The sequence below is a fragment of the Triticum dicoccoides genome, chromosome 3A (genome assembly GCF_002162155.2).
Source record: "Triticum dicoccoides isolate Atlit2015 ecotype Zavitan chromosome 3A, WEW_v2.0, whole genome shotgun sequence".
NCBI lineage: Eukaryota > Viridiplantae > Streptophyta > Magnoliopsida > Poales > Poaceae > Triticum > Triticum dicoccoides.
The window spans coordinates 682962450-682981354 of NC_041384.1; the positions used below are offsets into that span (position 1 = coordinate 682962450).

Below are 18905 nucleotides of genomic sequence, written 5' to 3' on the forward strand. Positions count from 1 at the left end.
AAAAGGCGAATTAGGGTTTTCTAATTGAGTAATGCTCATTCATACTCAAACTTCAAACTAAGAGGTTTAACATTACCTTATGACATTATTTTATTTCTCAATTTATTGGTATAGTATTCATTGTGTGAACATGTTCTATGGGTTAAAAAATCACACACTAATATTTTTTTTATGTTAGAAATGTAGTCAAGATTTTAAAAGGGGTTGTAGATGTGTAAGAAAAGAGAAAACTTGGTGAACATCCGCATGAGATTCTCGAAGGCCTCGATGGCCCAATTGATGACTACAAATATAGAAAATATAGAAAATATAGAATGAAGGATTGAAAAAGTGAACATTCAGTGGGTAAGAAAAAATAGTAAGCAGAATGTTGTTATTTTCAGTTGATTCATAAGAAAAATATGAAGAATCTTCAGTATCATGAACAAATAGAAGGATAAGGAAATATGTCATAACCGGATTGGCAAAATTTGGTGGACCCATGGGATTACAATACTTGTTTAGGTATTTGAATCGAACAGAACGATATATTCTCCAAAATGGTTAAACTTCAGTTGATCATGAAATTTTAAGACATGTATACTGCATGCATTTATTCATAAATATGTATGCATTTTAAGACATATATACTGCCTGCATTTGTTATAACTTAGCCATGATTACACTATTGACTATGAAGCAACTAAAGAAGATATGCATATATACAGCACATACTTTATTCTACTAGAATACATGTGAAATTCCAAATATATATACCAACGCATATAGACAATCCAAAAATTTGAGAGAATACAACTCGAATGATCCCAAAAATAAATAAATTACCCGGCTATTCGAGGATATAACCATATATATGACACTTCTATAAATTATTCAATAGTAAAAGATCCAAAATTAGTAGTCCGATGCACATATTACTATTTTAGCCTTAGTATAAATGCTTATGAATATCCTAAGTTAAAGGATATATGAGATTAACTTTTCAATAAAATATAAAACAATATTGGGACATGATATTCTGAAATTTTATATATAAGCCTTCGATTGGATTTCCTATGATGATTTTATGGAGAAAAGAATAACAATATGTATAGAAGAAATAATAACATTGAACTTGCATCAAATTCTTATGTTTTAAAATTCTGCATCCTAAAGAGGCCTTTAACAATTTTGTTTTCTTATGATATAAAATGTAGTAGTCACAGTAGAATATCAAAAACATAAGTTTTCCTACATTTCCAAAACAATAAAGGCGGTGCCCTCGCATTTGCGAGGGCCACTCCTCCAGTGGGTTTAATGGCGGTGCCGATGCCATCTCGTCATTGACCTCGCCGGGAGGTCCATGTGATAAAATCAGGGGATTTTTCATTTTCTATCAGGAACATATGATACGTTTTTGCATCGGACTCTTAAATATCGTCCATCGTACTGCTTTTAACCCCTTCGTCCATCGGCACCGAACACACAACAGGCAGCCCTAGAGGAGACGAGGCAGCATGAAGTAGAGGATGATCGCCATCATTAACCTGCCCTTGAATGACCTGTCCATCAATGGTGTGGCAATCCCTTCATCTCCGCTTACCTTGTTACATGATGTGGCATTCATAGTACACAATCATTATAAGTGTAATGTTCTCAGTGGTTTGATTTGAACGCCATAATTGTATATCAACCCGTTGCAATGTATGGGCCCTTTTGCTAGCGTTGACTTGATGCAGATTGTCCGCGGAGTCTCTTCTAGATTTACCTTCAACATGTTGTACACATCAAATATGAGAGAGATAGACAACATAATGGGATAAGGAGAGACACATAGCGTAATGGACATTGAAGAAAAGAAATGTGACAGCCCGTGGCAATGCAAGGACATTCAGCTAGTGTATGTAGTGCTAGTAATTTTGGAGATCTCAAACATCAATTTTCTCCTATGTATGTATACATGTATGTTCTCTACACACGATCATCTTGGGCGGAGGAGGAGGTCCTTGTGGTGAGGGAGGGCCTCATCTTGATGATGTGCTCGCTGTCAGTGACACCCATCTTCTTGGCCGACATGCTGGCCTCGAAGAACCGCCTCATGGCGCTCCTCATGTAGGAGGTTCCTTCCCTCACGTTCATTCTCTCCTTGATCCTTTCCTGCAGGCTGCTTAGCCGGTGGTGCCCATTCAGCACCGCAGCCAGCTGCACGATCTCTTGCTGGAACGAGCTTAGCTTTGCCTCCTCATTCGCCTCCATCTGCCGGATCCTCTTCGGCATCGGGAGTTGTTCTACATATGCAAATGGAACGATGGATAATCAAATTAACCTAGGTGCAAAATCATATCAACTGTGTCCGGTACTGAACAAACTTCTAGACATTACTATGTTGTTGTCTTATAATATACTCTCTCCGTCTCATAATATAAGACCATTTTGTAAGCTATGACTCCGTCTCATAATATAAAACAATTTTGCTAACATGCTTATAATGGTTTTAGATTATGGGACGAAGGAAGTACTTCCTCCGTTCCAAAATAGATGGCCCAATTTTGTATTAATTTTATATTAAAATTAGTATAAAGTTGAGTCATCTATTTTAAAACGAAGGGAGTAATATGTAAATCAAAAACATTTGTCCTACCTGGGCAATCTGTCCTTGGCTCGGTTCTTGTTTGCACAACGCCTTCGAAGGTCCCGGCCCATGCGTCCCTTTTGGTCAGGAAATCCTGTGGCAGGTTGAATAGTTTCTTTACGGTCGCGGGGATCGATGAATGCTCGTATTGTGATGTTGGGGTTGGACTTCCGTTCGGCCCGTGGACAACTAAAAGATAAAAAAAATTACTCCCTTCAGTCCTTTTTACTCCGTATATAAAAATTGTCTGAAATCAAACTTCATAAAATTTAACCATATTTATATGAAAAAGTATCAACATCTAGCATGCTAAAGTTATACAATATGAAAATTCAAGTCATGACACATCTATTGATATTGGTTTCATATTGTGAATGTTGGTATTTTTTTATAAAGTGAACCAAACTTTACGAGGCTTGACTTTAGACAAATTTTATATACGAATTAAAAAGGACAGGAGATAGTATTATACTAAAACAACGTAGAGTGAGCAATAAGCACTGTAGTAACTAGCATTCAGTGTCCGCCAACTGACCTGTTCCCTTCTCGATCCACGGGGAGATCATGATGGCCGGGACGCGCACACCCAGTCTGTTGAACGCGAAGTTATATGGCGGCGACCCGATGATATCGTCGGGGCTAGGCACGCCGTCGACCGGCGTGGGCACGTGGTCAAAGAACCCGCCGTGCTCGTCGTAGGTGAGGATCATGAGCGTCTCGTTCCACTGGGGGCTGGCGCGGAGCGTCTCGTAGACTTCCTTGACGAACATCTGGCCCTGGTAGACGTCGTGGGAGGGATGGTCGTCGTTGGCTGGGTGCTCCTTGGAGTCCATGTACCGCTGCTCGACGACGGCGTAGTTTGGGAGGGAGCCGCAGCGGGCGTGCTCCCGGAACGCGTTGTGGAAGTGGTGGAAGTTGAGGATGTACTTGAGCTTGCGCAGATTGCGGTAGAAGAGCACCGTTGGCACGTCCTGGAAGTAGACACCGAACGAGAGGCCGGCGTCGTGGACGTTGTCGAAGATCGTCCTCTGCGGGTACCCCTTGGCCAGCGACCTGCAACATCGTGCAATGAGAATTACTCCCTTGGTTTCTAAATATTTGTCTTTCTAGAGATTTCCATAAGTGACTACATACGAAGCAAAATAGGTGAATTTACATTCTAAAATATGTCTATATACATCCGTATGTGGTAGTTCATTTGAAATCTTAAAAAAACAAATATTTAAGAACGAAGAGAATAGTTTCGTTGTCCTGTTCAGGTCTCAAAAGAGTCAAAGAGTGCTCTCCTCAGTTCAGATGAGAATAGCAATGTCGTTCTGGTTACTCAAAACAGCTTCCATCATTTTTTTTAAACAAGGAAAAGCACATATGCTCTGAATTATGCAGTTTCGCACTCAATCCAGCCAATTGGGATGGGCTGTAACAAGGCACAATAGAATTGTTGTTGGTTAGAGCTTGATCGTGGGTTCTGGAAGAGGAAGGAGCGCGCATGTCGTTCTTGATACAGGTTTTCGCCTGCTTTATAGTATAAAGCAATATCATCTGAACAAAGTACACGGTCGAATGATGCATGGTGGTGATGTAGTCTTTATATAATGTTGATCTCAGGAAACCCGATCACACAAGACGCGCGAAATTACGCTACCAACACAAATGATACGAAGAAGTTAGTACAACGCCACGCTACGCCCTATATCATCTAAGCTCCGTGACAACACCCTAGGAGGGAGAACGGGGCCGAGCGTCGCCGCTGCCGAGTCCACACCAGATAAAGTTTTTCTTCCGAAATCTAGACACGGAGAAGAGCATCATGATGACGTCATTGTCTACGACAAAACACAGAGCTTTCTCTTGGCAACTCCCCCATGCCACCACCAAGGGCGGGCTGACCTCAATTCAAGGGTATTTAATTAAATACTCATTATTTTTGCCAAATACTAGGTATATATATTGTATAGATACTGTGTACGTATGAGGAAATGGAAAAACGAAACTGTACACTAAAAGCTGCTAGTTAAACATTTCAGGCCAAAACTCCATGACTTGGCCCATTGGCCCCAGTGACTGTAGCGCACTCACGCAGACCATCAATCAGTTGATCAGATCAGACGACCGGAGACGAACCGGCTAGGGCTATTGCCATCGCCTGCTCGGCGATCACACATGTGCACCGCGGCGCCGACGGCACAACGAATCCATCCCCCGATCACATTGGTTTTGATCCCTGCAATTAGCAGCGGGCAGCAACCCACAGACATTAATTCAGTTTCAAAGCCACAACCCACGGATTCAGGTATAAGAGCAACTTTAATGGGGTGACCTGTTTCATCCGCGGTCGTCCGTTTGGGTCGGCGCAGATTTTTAAGTCTGATTTGCGTCGGCGCGGACACAAGACGGACGCGCGCACTCGCCCTCTTTCCTCACCGAGCCCGCTGGTCGGTGGCACATTGGATTGACACCCTCGCCCACCTGCTACGTCGCCGACGCCGCCGACCATTTTTTCAGATAAAAATGAATACATAGATAATTCTAGCATACACAAATAAAAAGAAAAGACCACTACTCATCGATTTCTGACTCCGACTCGGTAATGTCTTTCTCCGATGTCTGAATGTAGGCGTCAGCATACATCTCGTCTTCAAAATCCCAACCAGCCGTTTCTCGTAGCTTCAGTTTTAATTGAGCTGCCTGCTTCTGCGAACGCTTGTCCTCCCGATAGGCGGCTCGCTCCCTCCTTCTCGCGTCCCTCTCCGATCTCAATTGCTTGTAGAACTTGCGCTCGTCGACGATGTCCTACGGGAAGCCTCCGCGCCACACCACCAAGGCTTCCACGTCCTTCTCTGCGATGGCGAGGCGACGCTGCCGCCTCTGGTGGACACGACGATCCTCGTCGATGAAAAGCCGCGGGAGAGGCGCCAAATCCTCCGCCCGCTGGCTCGACACGTTGGGAAAATTCATATCCCGACGAGGCCTTAGGAGGCGCCACGCCGCCGCGTCGTGCGCGCGGGCTGCCTCCTCTGCGGTGTCTAAGGTGCCGAGGACGAGACGTTTCTCGCGAAACCAGATCTCGGCGGAGAAGCCGCCGGAGCGGCGCTCGCGGACTCCGTGAAAATCCGAAGCGCCTAGGCGGCGGATCGACATGATGGCGCAGAGGCGGCGAGAGTGGGGCGGCCGACAGAATGTGGAGGGAGCGCCGGCCGCGGCGCGCGCGCGAACCTTTCCCGCACGCTGGAGCGCCAAAACCAGCGCGCGCTAGGCCGCTTTCCCCCCGCGCGCGAACCTTTCCCGCGCGCTGGAGCGCCAAAACCAGGGCGACGGCAACACGCGCGGTCATGAAATGGGTCAGCCTGTTGGGCGCACTGCCGACCCAAAACTAAAAGAGGGCGGACGGCTGGCGGACGACCGACCCAAACGGACAAAAAGCGGACAAAAACGCCGTCCATTTGGGTCGGCCCATTGGAGTTGCTCTAATTGCTAATTAAATGTATTAATCCTTCACTTCTGAAATTGGGACCTCTCCTCTCATCCCAATTCTTATTTCTTAGTCCAATTGAATTCACCTACCGCTGCAGTACATGCATACAAAAGTAAGTTAAAACAGGGGGGGCTTTTCGGTAGGGGGCTGCTACGTGTCAGCCGCGGATAACTAGAATACATTCACCGCTTGACTGGCCGTTGGATTGATGCGGGGAGCCATCCGATCTACTCACCAATGTGCGTCACCTCTCTTGCAACAAGAGCAATGTTGCAGAAACATTTCTAACATACGTGATGTTGTAAAAACCTTTGCAACAGAGGTGATGTTGCAGTTTTTTTTTTGCAACAAAGATCTTGTTACAGAAATATTTTGCAACAAGATTTCTTTTTTTGCAACAGAGGACTTGTTGCAGAATTTTTCGCAACATAGTTCTTGTTGTAAAAATATTTTTGCAACAAAGTTGATGTTGCAGAATTCTTTTTTCCCAGGCAGAGGCGGCGAACTGGTAATTGTTGGAAATATGCCCTAGAGGCAATAATAAATTGATTATTATTATATTTCCTTGTTCATGATAATCGTTTATTATCCATGCTAGAATTGTATTGATAGGAAACTCAGATACATGTGTGGATACATAGACAACACCATGTCCCTAGTAAGCCTCTAGTTGACTAGCTCGTTAATCAATAGATGGTTACGGTTTACTGACCATGGACATTGGATGTCGTTGATAACGGGATCACATCATTAGGAGAATGATGTGATGGACAAGACCCAATCCTAAGCCTAGCACAAGATCATGTAGTTCGTATGCTAAAGCTTTTCTAATGTCAAGTATCATTTCCTTAGACCATGAGATTGTGCAACTCCCGGATACCGTAGGAGTGCTTTGGGTGTGCCAAACGTCACAACGTAACTGGGTGGCTATAAAGGTACACTACGGGTATCTCTGAAAGTGTCTGTTGGGTTGGCACGAATCGAGATTGGGATTTTGTCACTCCATGTAAACGGAGAGGTATCTCTGGGCCCACTCGGTAGGACATCATCATAATGTGCACAATGTGACCAAGGGGTTGATCATGGGATGATGTGTTACGGAACGAGTAAAGAGACTTGCCGGTAACGAGATTGAACAAGGTATCGGTATACTGACGATCGAATCTCGGGCAAGTACCATACCTCTAGACAAAGGGAATTGTATACGGGATTGATTGAGTCCTTGACATCGTGGTTCATCCGATGAGATCATCGTGGAACATGTGGGAGCCAACATGGGTATCCAGATCCCGCTGTTGGTTATTGACCGGAGAACATCTCGGTCATGTCTGCATGTCTCCCGAACCCGTAGGGTCTACACACTTAAGGTTCGATGACGCTAGGGTTATAAAGGAAGCTTGTATGTGGTTACCGAATGTTGTTCGGAGTCCCGGATGAGATCCCGGACGTCACGAGGAGTTCCGGAATGGTCCGGAGGTAAAGATTTATATATAGGAAGTCCTGTTTCGGCCATCGGGACAAGTTTCGGGGTCATCGATATTGTACCGGGACCATCGGAAGGGTCCCGGGGGCCCACCGGGTGGGGCCACCTGCCCCGGGGGGCACATGGGCTGTAGGGGGTGCGCCTTGGCCTACATGGGCCAAGGGCATCAGCCCCTAGAGGCCCATGCGCCAAGATATAGGAAAAAGGGGAGAGTCCTAAAGGGGGAAGGCACCTCCGAGGTGCCTTGGGGAGGATGGACTCCTCCCCCCCTCTTAGCCGCACCCTTTCCTTGGAGGAGGGGGCAAGGCTGCGCCTCCCCCCTCTCCCCTGCCCCTATATATAGTGGAGGGGAGGGAGGGCATCCATACCTGAGCCCTTGGCGCCTCCCCCCTCTCCCCTGCCCCTATATATAGTGGAGGGGAGGGAGGGCATCCATACCTGAGCCCTTGGCGCCTCCCCCCTCTCCCCTGCCCCTATATATAGTGGAGGGGAGGGAGGGCATCCATACCTGAGCCCTTGGCGCCTCCCTCCCTCCCGTGACACCTCCTCCTCTCCCGTAGGTGCTTGGCGAAGCCCTGCAGGATTGCCACGCTCCTCCATCATCAGCACGCCATTGTGCTGCTGCTGGATGGAGTCTTCCTCAACCTCTCCCTCTCTCCTTGCTGGATCAAGGCGTGGGAGACATCGTCGAGTTGTATGTGTGTTGAACGCGGAGGTGCCGTCCGTTCGGCACTAGGATCATCGGTGATCTGAATCACGACGAGTACGACTCCATCAACCCCGTTCACTTGAACGCTTCCGCTTAGCGATCTACAAGGGTATGTAGATGCACTCTCCTTTCTACTCGTTGCTGGTTTCTCCATAGATAGATCTTGGTGACGCGTAGGAAAATTTTGAATTTCTGCTACGTTCCCCAACAGTGGCATCATGAGCTAGGTCTATTGCGTAGATTCTTTGCACGAGTAGAACACAAAGTAGTTGTGGGCGTCGATATTGTTCAATATGCTTGCCGTTACTAGTCTTATCTTGATTCGGCGGCATTGTGGGATGAAGCGGCCCGGACCAACCTTACACGTACGCTTACGTGAGACCGGTTCCACCGACAAACATGCACTAGTTGCATAAGGTGGCTGGCGGGTGTCTGTCTCTCCCACTTTAGTCGGATCGGATTCGATGAAAAGGGTCCTTATGAAGGGTAAATAGCAATTGGCATATCACGTTGTGTTTCATGCGTAGGTAAGAAACGTTCTTGCTAGAAACCCATAGCAGCCACGTAAAACATGCAAACAACAATTAGAGGACGTCTAACTTGTTTTTGCAGGGTATGCTATGTGATGTGATATGGCCAAAAAGGATGTGATGAATGATATATGTGATGTATGAGATTGATCATGTTCTTGTAATAGGAATCACGACTTGCATGTCGATGAGTATGACAACCGGCAGGAGCCATAGGAGTTGTCTTTATTTATTTGTGACCTGCGTGTCAACTTAAACGTCATGTAATTACTTTACTTTATTGCTAACCGTTAGCCATAGTAGTAGAAGTAATAGTTGGCGAGGCAACTTCATGAAGACACGATGATGGAGATCATGATGATGGAGATCATGGTGTCATGCCGGTGACGATGATGATCATGGAGCCCCGAAGATGGAGATCAAAAGGAACAAAGTGATGATGGCCATATCATGTCACTATTTGATTGCATGTGATGTTTATCATGTTTATACATCTTATTTGCTTAGAACGACGGTAGTAAATAAGATGATCCCTTACAGCAATTTCAAGAAGTGTTCTCCCCTAACTGTGCACCGTTGCGACAGTTCGTGTTTCGAAGCACCACGTGATGATCGGGTGTTAGATTCTAACGTTCACATACAACGGGTGTAAGACAGATTTACACACGCGAAACACTTAGGGTTAACTTGACGAGCCTAGCATGTACAGACATGGCCTCGGAACACGGAGACCGAAAGGTCGAACATGAGTCGTATAGAAGATACGATCAACATGAAGATGTTCACCGATGATGACTAGTCCGTCTCACGTGATGATCGGACACGGCCTAGTTTGACTCGGATCATGTAATCACTTAGATGACTAGAGGGATGTCTATCTGAGTGGGAGTTCATAAGATGAACTTAATTATCCTGAACATAGTCAAAAGGTTTTTGCAAATTATGTCGTAGCTCACGCTATAGTTCTACTGTTTAGATATGTTCCTAGAGAAAATTAGTTGAAAGTTGATAGTAGCAATTATGCGGACTAGGTCCGTAAACTGAGGATTGTCCTCATTGCTTCATAGAAGGCTTATGTCCTTAATGCACCGCTCAGTGTGCTGAACCTCGAACGTTGTCTGTGGTTGTTGCGAACATCTGACATACACGTTTTGATAACTACATGATAGTTCAGTTAAACGGTTTAGAGTTGAGGCACCAAAGACGTTTTTGAAACATCGCGAAACATATGAGATGTTTTGAGGGCTGAAATTGGGATTTCAGGCTCGTGCCCATGTCAAGAGGTATAAGACCTCCGATGACTTTCTTAACCTGCAAACTAAGGAGAAAAGCTCAATTGTTGAGCTTGTGCTCAGATTGTCTGAGTACAACAATCATTTGAATCGAGTGGGAGTTGATCTTCCAGATAAGACAGTGATGGTTCTCCAAAGTCATTGCCACCAAGCTATTAGAGCTTCGTGATGAACTATAACATATCAGGGATAGATATGATGATCCTTGAGGTATTCGCGATGTTTGACACCGCGAAAGTAGAAATCAAGAAGGAGCATCAATTGTTGATGGTTGGTGAAACCACTAGTTTCAAGAAGGGCAAGGGCAAGAATGGATACTTCATGAAACGGCAAATCAGCTGCTGCTCTAGTGAAGAAACCCAAGGTAAAACCCAAACCCGAGACTAAGTGCTTCTGTAATAAGGGGAACAACCACTAGAGCAGAATTACCCTAGATACTTGGTAGATAAGAAGGCTGGCAAGGTCGATAGAAGTATATTGGATATACATTGTGTTAATGTGTACTTTGCTAGTACTCCTAGTAGCACCAGGGTATTAGATACCGGTTCGGTTGCTAAGTGTTAGTAACTCGAAACAAAAGGCTACGGAATAAACGGAGACTAGCTGAAGGTGAGCTGACAATATGTGTTGGAAGTTTTTCCAAGCTTGATATGATCAAGCATCGCACGCTCCCTCTACCAAAGAGATTGGTGTTAAACCTAAATAATTGTTATTTGGTGTTTGCGTTGAGCATAGACATGATTGGATTACGTCTATCGCAATACGGTTATTCATTTAAGGAGAATAATGGTTACTCTGTTTATTTGAATAATACCTTCAATGGTCTTACACCTAAAATGAATGGTTTATTAAATCTCGACCATAGTGATACACATGTTCATGCCAAAAGATAGTAATGATAGTACCACCTACTTGTGGCACTGCCACGTAAGTCATATCGGTATAAAACGCATGAAGAAGCTCCATATTGATGGATCTTTGGGCTCACTCGTTTTTGAAAAGTTTGAGACATGCGAACCATGTCTATTGGTGTATATGCATGAAGAAACTCCATGCAAATGGACCGTTTTGACTCACTTGATTTTGAATCACTTGGGACATGCAAATCATACCACACGGGCAAGATGACTGAAAAGCCTCGCTTTCAGTAAGATGGAACAAGATAGCAACTTGTTGGAAGTAACACATTTTGATGTGTGCAGTCCAATGAGTGCTGAGGCATGCAGTGAATATCGTTATGTTCTTACTTCACAGATGATTCGAGTAGATGTTGAGTATATTTACTTGATGAATCATGAGTCTGAATTATTGAAAGGTTCAAGTAATTTCAGGGTGAAGTTGAAAGATCGTCGTGACAAGAGGATAAAATATCTATGATATGATCATAGAGATGAATATCTGAATTACGAGTTTGGCACAGAATTAAGACATTGTGGAAATAGTTTCGCAACTAATACAGCCTGGAACACCATAGTGTGATGGTGTGTCCGAACATCATAACTGCACCCTATTGGATATGATGCATACCATGATGTCTCTTATCAAAGTACCACTATAGTTTATGGGTTAGGCATTAGAGACAACCACATTCACTTTAAGTAGGGCACCACATAATTCCGTTGAGATGACACCGTATGAATTATGGTTTAGAGAAACCTAAGCTGTCATTTCTTAAAAGTTTGGGGCTGCGACGCTTATGTGAAAAAGTTTCAGGCTGATAAGCTCGAACCCAAAGCGGATAAATGCATCTTCATAGGACACCCAAAACAGTTGGGTGTACCTCCTGTCTCAGATCCGAAAGCAATAAGGGATTGTTTCTAGAATCGGGTCCTTTCTCGAGGAAAAGTTTCTCTCGAAAGAATTGAGTGGGAGGATGGTGGAGACTTGATGAGGTTATTGAACCATCACTTCAACTAGTGTATAGCAGGGCACAAAGAGTTGTTCCTGTGGCACCTACACCAATTGAAGTGGAAGCTTATGATAGTGATCATAAAACTTCGGATCAAGTCACTCCCAAACCTCGTGGGATGACAAGGATGCGTACTACTTCAGAGTGGTATGTAATCCTGTCTTGGAAGTCATGTTGCTAGACAACAATGAACCTACGAGCTATGGAGAAGCGATGGTGGGCCCGGATTCCGATAAATGGCTCGAGGCCATAAAATCTGAGAACGGATCCATGGACTTTGGTGGACTTGCCCGATGATCGGCAAGCCATTAAGATAAATGGATCCTTAAGAAGAAGACGGACGTGGATGGTAATGTCACCGTCCATGAAGCTCGACTTGTGGCGAAAAGTTTTTCACAAGTTCAAGGAGTTGACTACGATGAGATTTTCTCATCCGTAGCGATGCTTAAAGTTTGTCGGATTCATGTTAGCAATTACTGCATCATTTATGAAATCTTGCAGATAGGATGTCAAAACATTGTTTCCTCGACGATTTTTTGAGGAAAGGTTGTATGTGATACAACCGGAAGGTTTTGTCTATCCTAAAATATGCTAATAAAGTATGCAAAGCTCCAGCAATCCTTCTGAGGACTGGAGTGAGCATCTCAGAGTTGGAATGTATGCTTTGATGATGATCAAAGATTTTGGGTGTATACAAAGTTTATGAGTAACTTGTATTTCCAAAGAAGTGAGTGGGAGCACTATAGAATTTCCGATGAGTATATGTTGTTAACATATTGTTGATCGGAAATGACGTAGGATTTCTGGAAAGCATATAGGGTTATTTGGAAAGTATTTTTCAATGGAAAAGCCTGGATTAAGCTACTTGAACATTGAGCATCAAGATCTATAAGGATAGATTAAACGCTTAATAGTACTTTCAAATGAGCACATGCCTTGACGTGATCTTGAAGGTGTTCAAGATGGATCAGTCAAAGAAGGAGTTCTTGCCTGAGTTGTAAGGTATGAAGTTAAGACTTAAAGCTCGACCATGGCAGAATAGAGAGAAAGGAACGAAGGTCGTCCCCTATGCTTAAGACATAGGCTCTACAGTATGCTATGTTGTGTACCGCACCTGAAGTGTGCTTTACCATGAGTCAGTCAAGGGGTACAAGAGTGATCCAAGAATGGATCATAGGACAGCGGTCAAAGTTATCCTTAGTAACTAGTGGACTAAGGAATTTTCTCAATTATGGAGGTGGTAAAAGAGTTCGTCGTAAAGGGTTACGTCGATGCAAGCTTAACACCTATCCGGATAGCTCTGAGTAGAGATACCGGATACGTATAATGGAGCAACAATTTAGAATAGCTCCAAGTAGAACAGTTATTTGGAATAGCTCCAAATAGAACGTGGTAGCTACATCTAGGAGATGACATAGAGATTTGTAAAGCACACACGGATCTGAAAGGTTCAGACCCGTTGACTATAACCTCTCTCACAAGCATAACATGATCAAACCCAGAACTCATCGAGTGTTAATCACATGGTAAATGTGAACTAGATTATTGACTCTAGTAAACTCTTTGGGTGTTAGTCACATGGGGATGTGACCTTGAGTGTTAATCACATATCGATGTGAACTAGATTATTGACTCTAGTGCAAGTGGGAGACTGTTGGAAATATGCCCTAGAGGCAATAATAAATTGATTATTATTATATTTCCTTGTTCATGATAATCGTTTATTATCCATGCTAGAATTGTATTGATAGGAAACTCAGATACATGTGTGGATACATAGACAACACCATGTCCCCAGTAAGCCTCTAGTTGACTAGCTCGTTGATCAATAGATGGTTACGGTTTCCTGACCATGGACATTGGATGTCGTTGATAACGGGATCACATCATTAGGAGAATGATGTGATGGACAAGACCCAATCCTAAGCCTAGCACAAGATCATGTAGTTCGTATGCTAAAGCTTTTCTAATGTCAAGTATCATTTCCTTAGACCATGAGATTGTGCAACTCCCGGATACCGTAGGAGTGCTTTGGGTGTGCCAAACGTCACAACGTAACTGGGTGGCTATAAAGGTACACTACGGGTATCTCTGAAAGTGTCTGTTGGGTTGGCACGAATCGAGATTGGGATTTTGTCACTCCGTGTAAACGGAGAGGTATCTCTGGGCCCACTCGGTAGGACATCATCATAATGTGCACAATGTGACCAAGGGGTTGATCACGGGATGATGTGTTATGGAACGAGTAAAGAGACTTGCCGGTAACGAGATTGAACAAGGTATCGGTATACTGACGATCGAATCTCGGGCAAGTACCATACCGCTAGACAAAGGGAATTGTATACGGGATTGATTGAGTCCTTGACATCGTGGTTCATCCGATGAGATCATCGTGGAACATGTGGGAGCCAACATGGGTATCCAGATCCCGCTGTTGGTTATTGACCGGAGAACATCTCGGTCATGTCTGCATGTCTCCCGAACCCGTAGGGTCTACACACTTAAGGTTCGATGACGCTAGGGTTATAAAGGAAGCTTGTATGTGGTTACCGAATGTTGTTCGGAGTCCCGGATGAGATCCCGGACGTCACGAGGAGTTCCGGAATGGTCCAGAGGTAAAGATTTATATATAGGAAGTCCTGTTTCGGCCATCCGGACAAGTTTCGGGGTCATCGGTATTGTACCGGGACCACCGGAAGGGTCCCGGGGGCCCACCGGGTGGGGCCACCTGCCCCGGGGGGCACATGGGCTGTAGGGGGTGCGCCTTGGCCTACATCGGCCAAGGGCACCAGCCCCTAGAGGCCCATGCGCCAAGATATAGGAAAAAGGGGAGAGTCCTAAAGGGGGAAGGCACCTCCGAGGTGCCTTGGGGAGGATGGACTCCTCCCCCCCTCTTAGCCGCACCCTTTCCTTGGAGGAGGGGGCAAGGCTGCGCCTCCCCCCTCTCCCCTGCCCCTATATATAGTGGAGGGGAGGGAGGGCATCCATACCTGAGCCCTTGGCGCCTCCCCGCTCTCCCCTGCCCCTATATATAGTGGAGGGGAGGGAGGGCATCCATACCTGAGCCCTTGGCGCCTCCCCCCTCTCCCCTGCCCCTATATATAGTGGAGGGGAGGGAGGGCATCCATACCTGAGCCCTTGGCGCCTCCCCCCTCTCCCCTGCCCCTATATATAGTGGAGGGGAGGGAGGGCATCCATACATGAGCCCTTGGCGCCTCCCTCCCTCCCGTGACACCTCCTCCTCTCCCGTAGGTGCTTGGCGAAGCCCTGCAGGATTGCCACGCTCCTCCATCATCACCACGCCGTTGTGCTGCTGCTGGATGGAGTCTTCCTCAACCTCTCCCTCTCTCCTTGCTGGATCAAGGCGTGGGAGACATCGTCGATCTGTACGTGTGTTGAACGCGGAGGTGCCGTCCGTTCGGCACTAGGATCATCGGTGATCTGAATCACGACGAGTACGACTCCATCAACCCCGTTCACTTGAAAGCTTCCGCTTAGCGATCTACAAGGGTATGTAGATGCACTCTCCTTTCTACTCGTTGCTGGTTTCTCCATAGATAGATATTGGTGACGCGTAGGAAAATTTTGAATTTCTGCTACGTTCCCCAACAGTAATCAGCGGCAGCACACATGCCGGCAACACGGGACGAACAGTGAGGTGCAAAGAAGGGCTGGGTACGAGCATATCCAAGCGGTGGCGGCCATGCACAGCTCGACAACGGCGATAGAGTCCGGCGACGGGCGAGCCCGATTGCTTCCATGGAGCTTCGAGCCGGCATCGGTGATGTCGCAAGGGTGGTGTCGTTAGATACGGCGGCGCAGCGAGTGGAGCGAGAGGAAGATAGGGAGCGGCAGCGAGTACCTCGGCTGCGCGGGCAACAACCATCAAGGATCTAGATCCTGCAGCACACAAGCTGTTGCAGTGGGCAAACTGCAACAAGAGCTCAGTTGCAAAAACACAAGAGATGATTCTAAGTGAGCCTCACAGGACATGCGTCGTGCGTACGAGACGGCGGACGCCCACTTGCGATCCGCTGGCTGAAGGCGAGCGTTTTCCTTTTCAGTATGAGATTGTTTACAAACTTCTCAAATTGGTTTGGTGCTAGTTCTTCCTATTGCAAGAGCCAGTGTTGAGAGGGTCTTTTCATCAATGAATTATACATAGAAAAAACAAGCTGAGAAACATGATGGGGCAAAAATATTTCAATGATTGCTTGGTTACATTCATTGAAAGGGAATTCTTCTTGCAAGTCAAGGACGAGGACATCATCACTTATGTTCAAACCATCAAGGATAGCAAAGTTATCCCGTAATTTCTAAGGTTTCTTATCATTTGATATTTTCTATTCTCTATATATTTAGATTTTGTCACAATATGTTGAACAATTTGTCAGTGAAATATCTTCCTTTTTGTAGTAGGGTTTTGTTGAGGCATGCATGCGTGGTTATAGATGGTTTCTTTGCCTATAATCCTAGTTTTGCTGAAGTGTTCATTTCCGATCCGGATTGGCATCTGTATGAAAGAAAGACGAATCATGGGCTATTGATTAAGGTTGCATCCTAAATACCATTTTTTAATGTTTAACAGGTAAAATAACATCATATTTAGATTTGGCGTATTTTTGTAATCAAATTTCATATAAAACATGTTAAAATTGAAGTTATGCTTTAAAAAATATGGGTATTTTTAAACAGCATTTGATATCTAATGGAGGTTGATTAAACCAATTATCAGGGGTTTCCACTAGAAGCAAAAATCTGACTTATAACTGGCTTATGGTAATGATTACCAAAAACATCAGGGAATTTTTTTAAGGTAAAAATCCGACTTAAAATTGATTGTAGATTGATTATCAGAAACATCAAGGGGCTTTCTGCAAAATAGCATGAAAGACCAAGATAGGTATAGATATGTTGAACAACACCAAGTTATGATCAATTTTTATGCATATAATATATTTTGCGTTATCTTTTATACTCTCTCCGTCCCAAAATAAGTGTCTGAACTTGGTATATTTTATAACTAGTAGTACAATATGTTTCTATAATTGGTTACACGCGCCAAAAGGAAGGCTATAGGCTTCCAAAGAATATTCAAAATTTGAATACACAATCTTCAATTCCTGACCCGTCCCTGGCCAGCACAAGGTCGACAGCGCGACGAGTGTAGAGGTTCAGATCCGGATCGGGGTGTAATGGAGAATATTATAGTGGAAACACGACGGTACGACAATGCGAGGGCGACGATTTCGCTGCAACATGATATCTATTGCAAAAGTTTTCTGAAACATAACCTCTGTTGTAAAAGTTTTCTGAAATATAACCCATGTTGCAAAGTTTTTTTAATATGACCTCTGTTGTAAAAGTTCATGTAACTTGCATTTTATCGTGAACGTGAAGGGCGTCACTTGGTCACTTGATGGCGCGAGTCAATTGCAAGAAACCACCACATTTGCGGCTAGGTTTGCAGGAAACCACCAACTCGCTAATCCGTTGCAAAAAACACCGGAAAATCTGTTAACTCGTTGCAAAAAGCACTGATCGGATGATTTGGCCCATTTAATCACTTTTTGACAGGTAGGGCCAATTTGTAAGGAGCTGAGTTGGCAAAATAATTACATACACACCCCTGAATCCAAAAATAGAAAGCAATCAACCCCCTGCTCTCGATCCCCTTCTCTCGATCCGATCGGGAGGAGGCTACAGCCGCCACCCCTTGCACTCGGGCCTCTGCCGTCGCCTCCACCGCTCCCGCCCGGCAAAGGATCCGGCGAGGACGTGTCCGCCTCGTGGTCGACCTCCTCGTCGGAGCGGTCTCCGGGGGTCCGGCCGTCGCGCTCGCTCGACCCCGTGGCCAGGGGCGGCGCGGACTTCCGGCAGCGGCGGTGAGCAGCGCGCACCGGAGCGGAGGAGGAGGTAAATGGCAGCGTGGCGGGGAGCAAAGTGCAGCGGAGGAGGAGCTCATCAGCAACGCGACTTGGATTTGGGAGTCGTCGGAGTCATCGAGCACGGGCTAGCCCTTGCCGCTGCCATTGTCCTCCGGCACGGAGAGCGAAAGCGCCTCGATCTGCGTCGTTGGACAGCTCGCGGCGGTGGAGCACGTCGAGCCTGCGGGAGGCGCGGAGCTCAACGATGGGGATGGCGGCGTGATCCGGCGCGGCGATGGGAGGACGAGAAGCAGCACGCCCCGTGAGCTTGTCGTTGACCTCCAGCGAGGGGCGCCATGGGAGGCTGCAGGCAGGGTCACCGGCGCAGGCGGCCATTGTGGTTGGCAAACCGGGCTGTGGTCGTATAGGACGGCGACCGTCTTGAGGCAAGTGGCGGAGGTGGTCGTCCGATGGGGCTGCAAGGGAGGCAGGGGCGGAGGCACTGTAGGTCGGGCGGGAGGCGACGAACTGCGGCGAGCAGCAACAAGAAGGGGATGAAGAGAGGGGGGGGGTGTTGATTGCTTTTTGTTTTGCATTCCAGTGGTGTTTGTGTCAATTCTTTGCCAAGTCAGCTTCTTGCTATCCTGTCCTACTTGTCAGAAAGTGATCAAATAGGCTAAATCATCCGATCAGTGCTTTTTGCAATAACTTAATAAATTTTTCGGTGTTTTTTGCAACGGATTAACGAGTTGGTGTATTCCTGCAAACCTAGCCGCAAATGTGATGGTTTCTTGCAATTGACTCTGATGGCGCAGACCGACGGCTCACAACCCGATTGATCTTATAAAAAGATCAGCCAATGTACCCTAGAAAGAAAAGATCAGCCAATAAACACCTAGCACGTCATGAAATATTTCGAGCGGCCGGTGGGTGAAAAACCTTATTACCCCCTCCGTCCAAAAAGGTCTAAAAAAACATCTATTTTGGTACGGAGCTAGTAGTTCGGTGTCCAAAACATTGACGAGGACT

General features: G+C 45.7%; 1 protein-coding gene across 1 annotated transcript; it reads right to left on the minus strand.

The window, feature by feature from the left end:
- Window positions 1-1905: 1905 nt before the first annotated feature.
- Window positions 1906-18272, minus strand: LOC119272866 (non-specific phospholipase C2-like). Its single transcript, XM_037554226.1, has 6 exons — window positions 18091-18272; window positions 17637-17985; window positions 15872-15940; window positions 3147-3717; window positions 2621-2800; window positions 1906-2267 (listed from the first exon to the last, which is right to left on the minus strand). The coding sequence occupies exons 1-6, from the start codon at window positions 18270-18272 to the stop codon at window positions 1951-1953; spliced, it is 1668 nt and encodes a 555-aa protein (XP_037410123.1). The 3' UTR covers window positions 1906-1950.
- Between the last annotated feature and the right edge of the window lie 633 nt (window positions 18273-18905).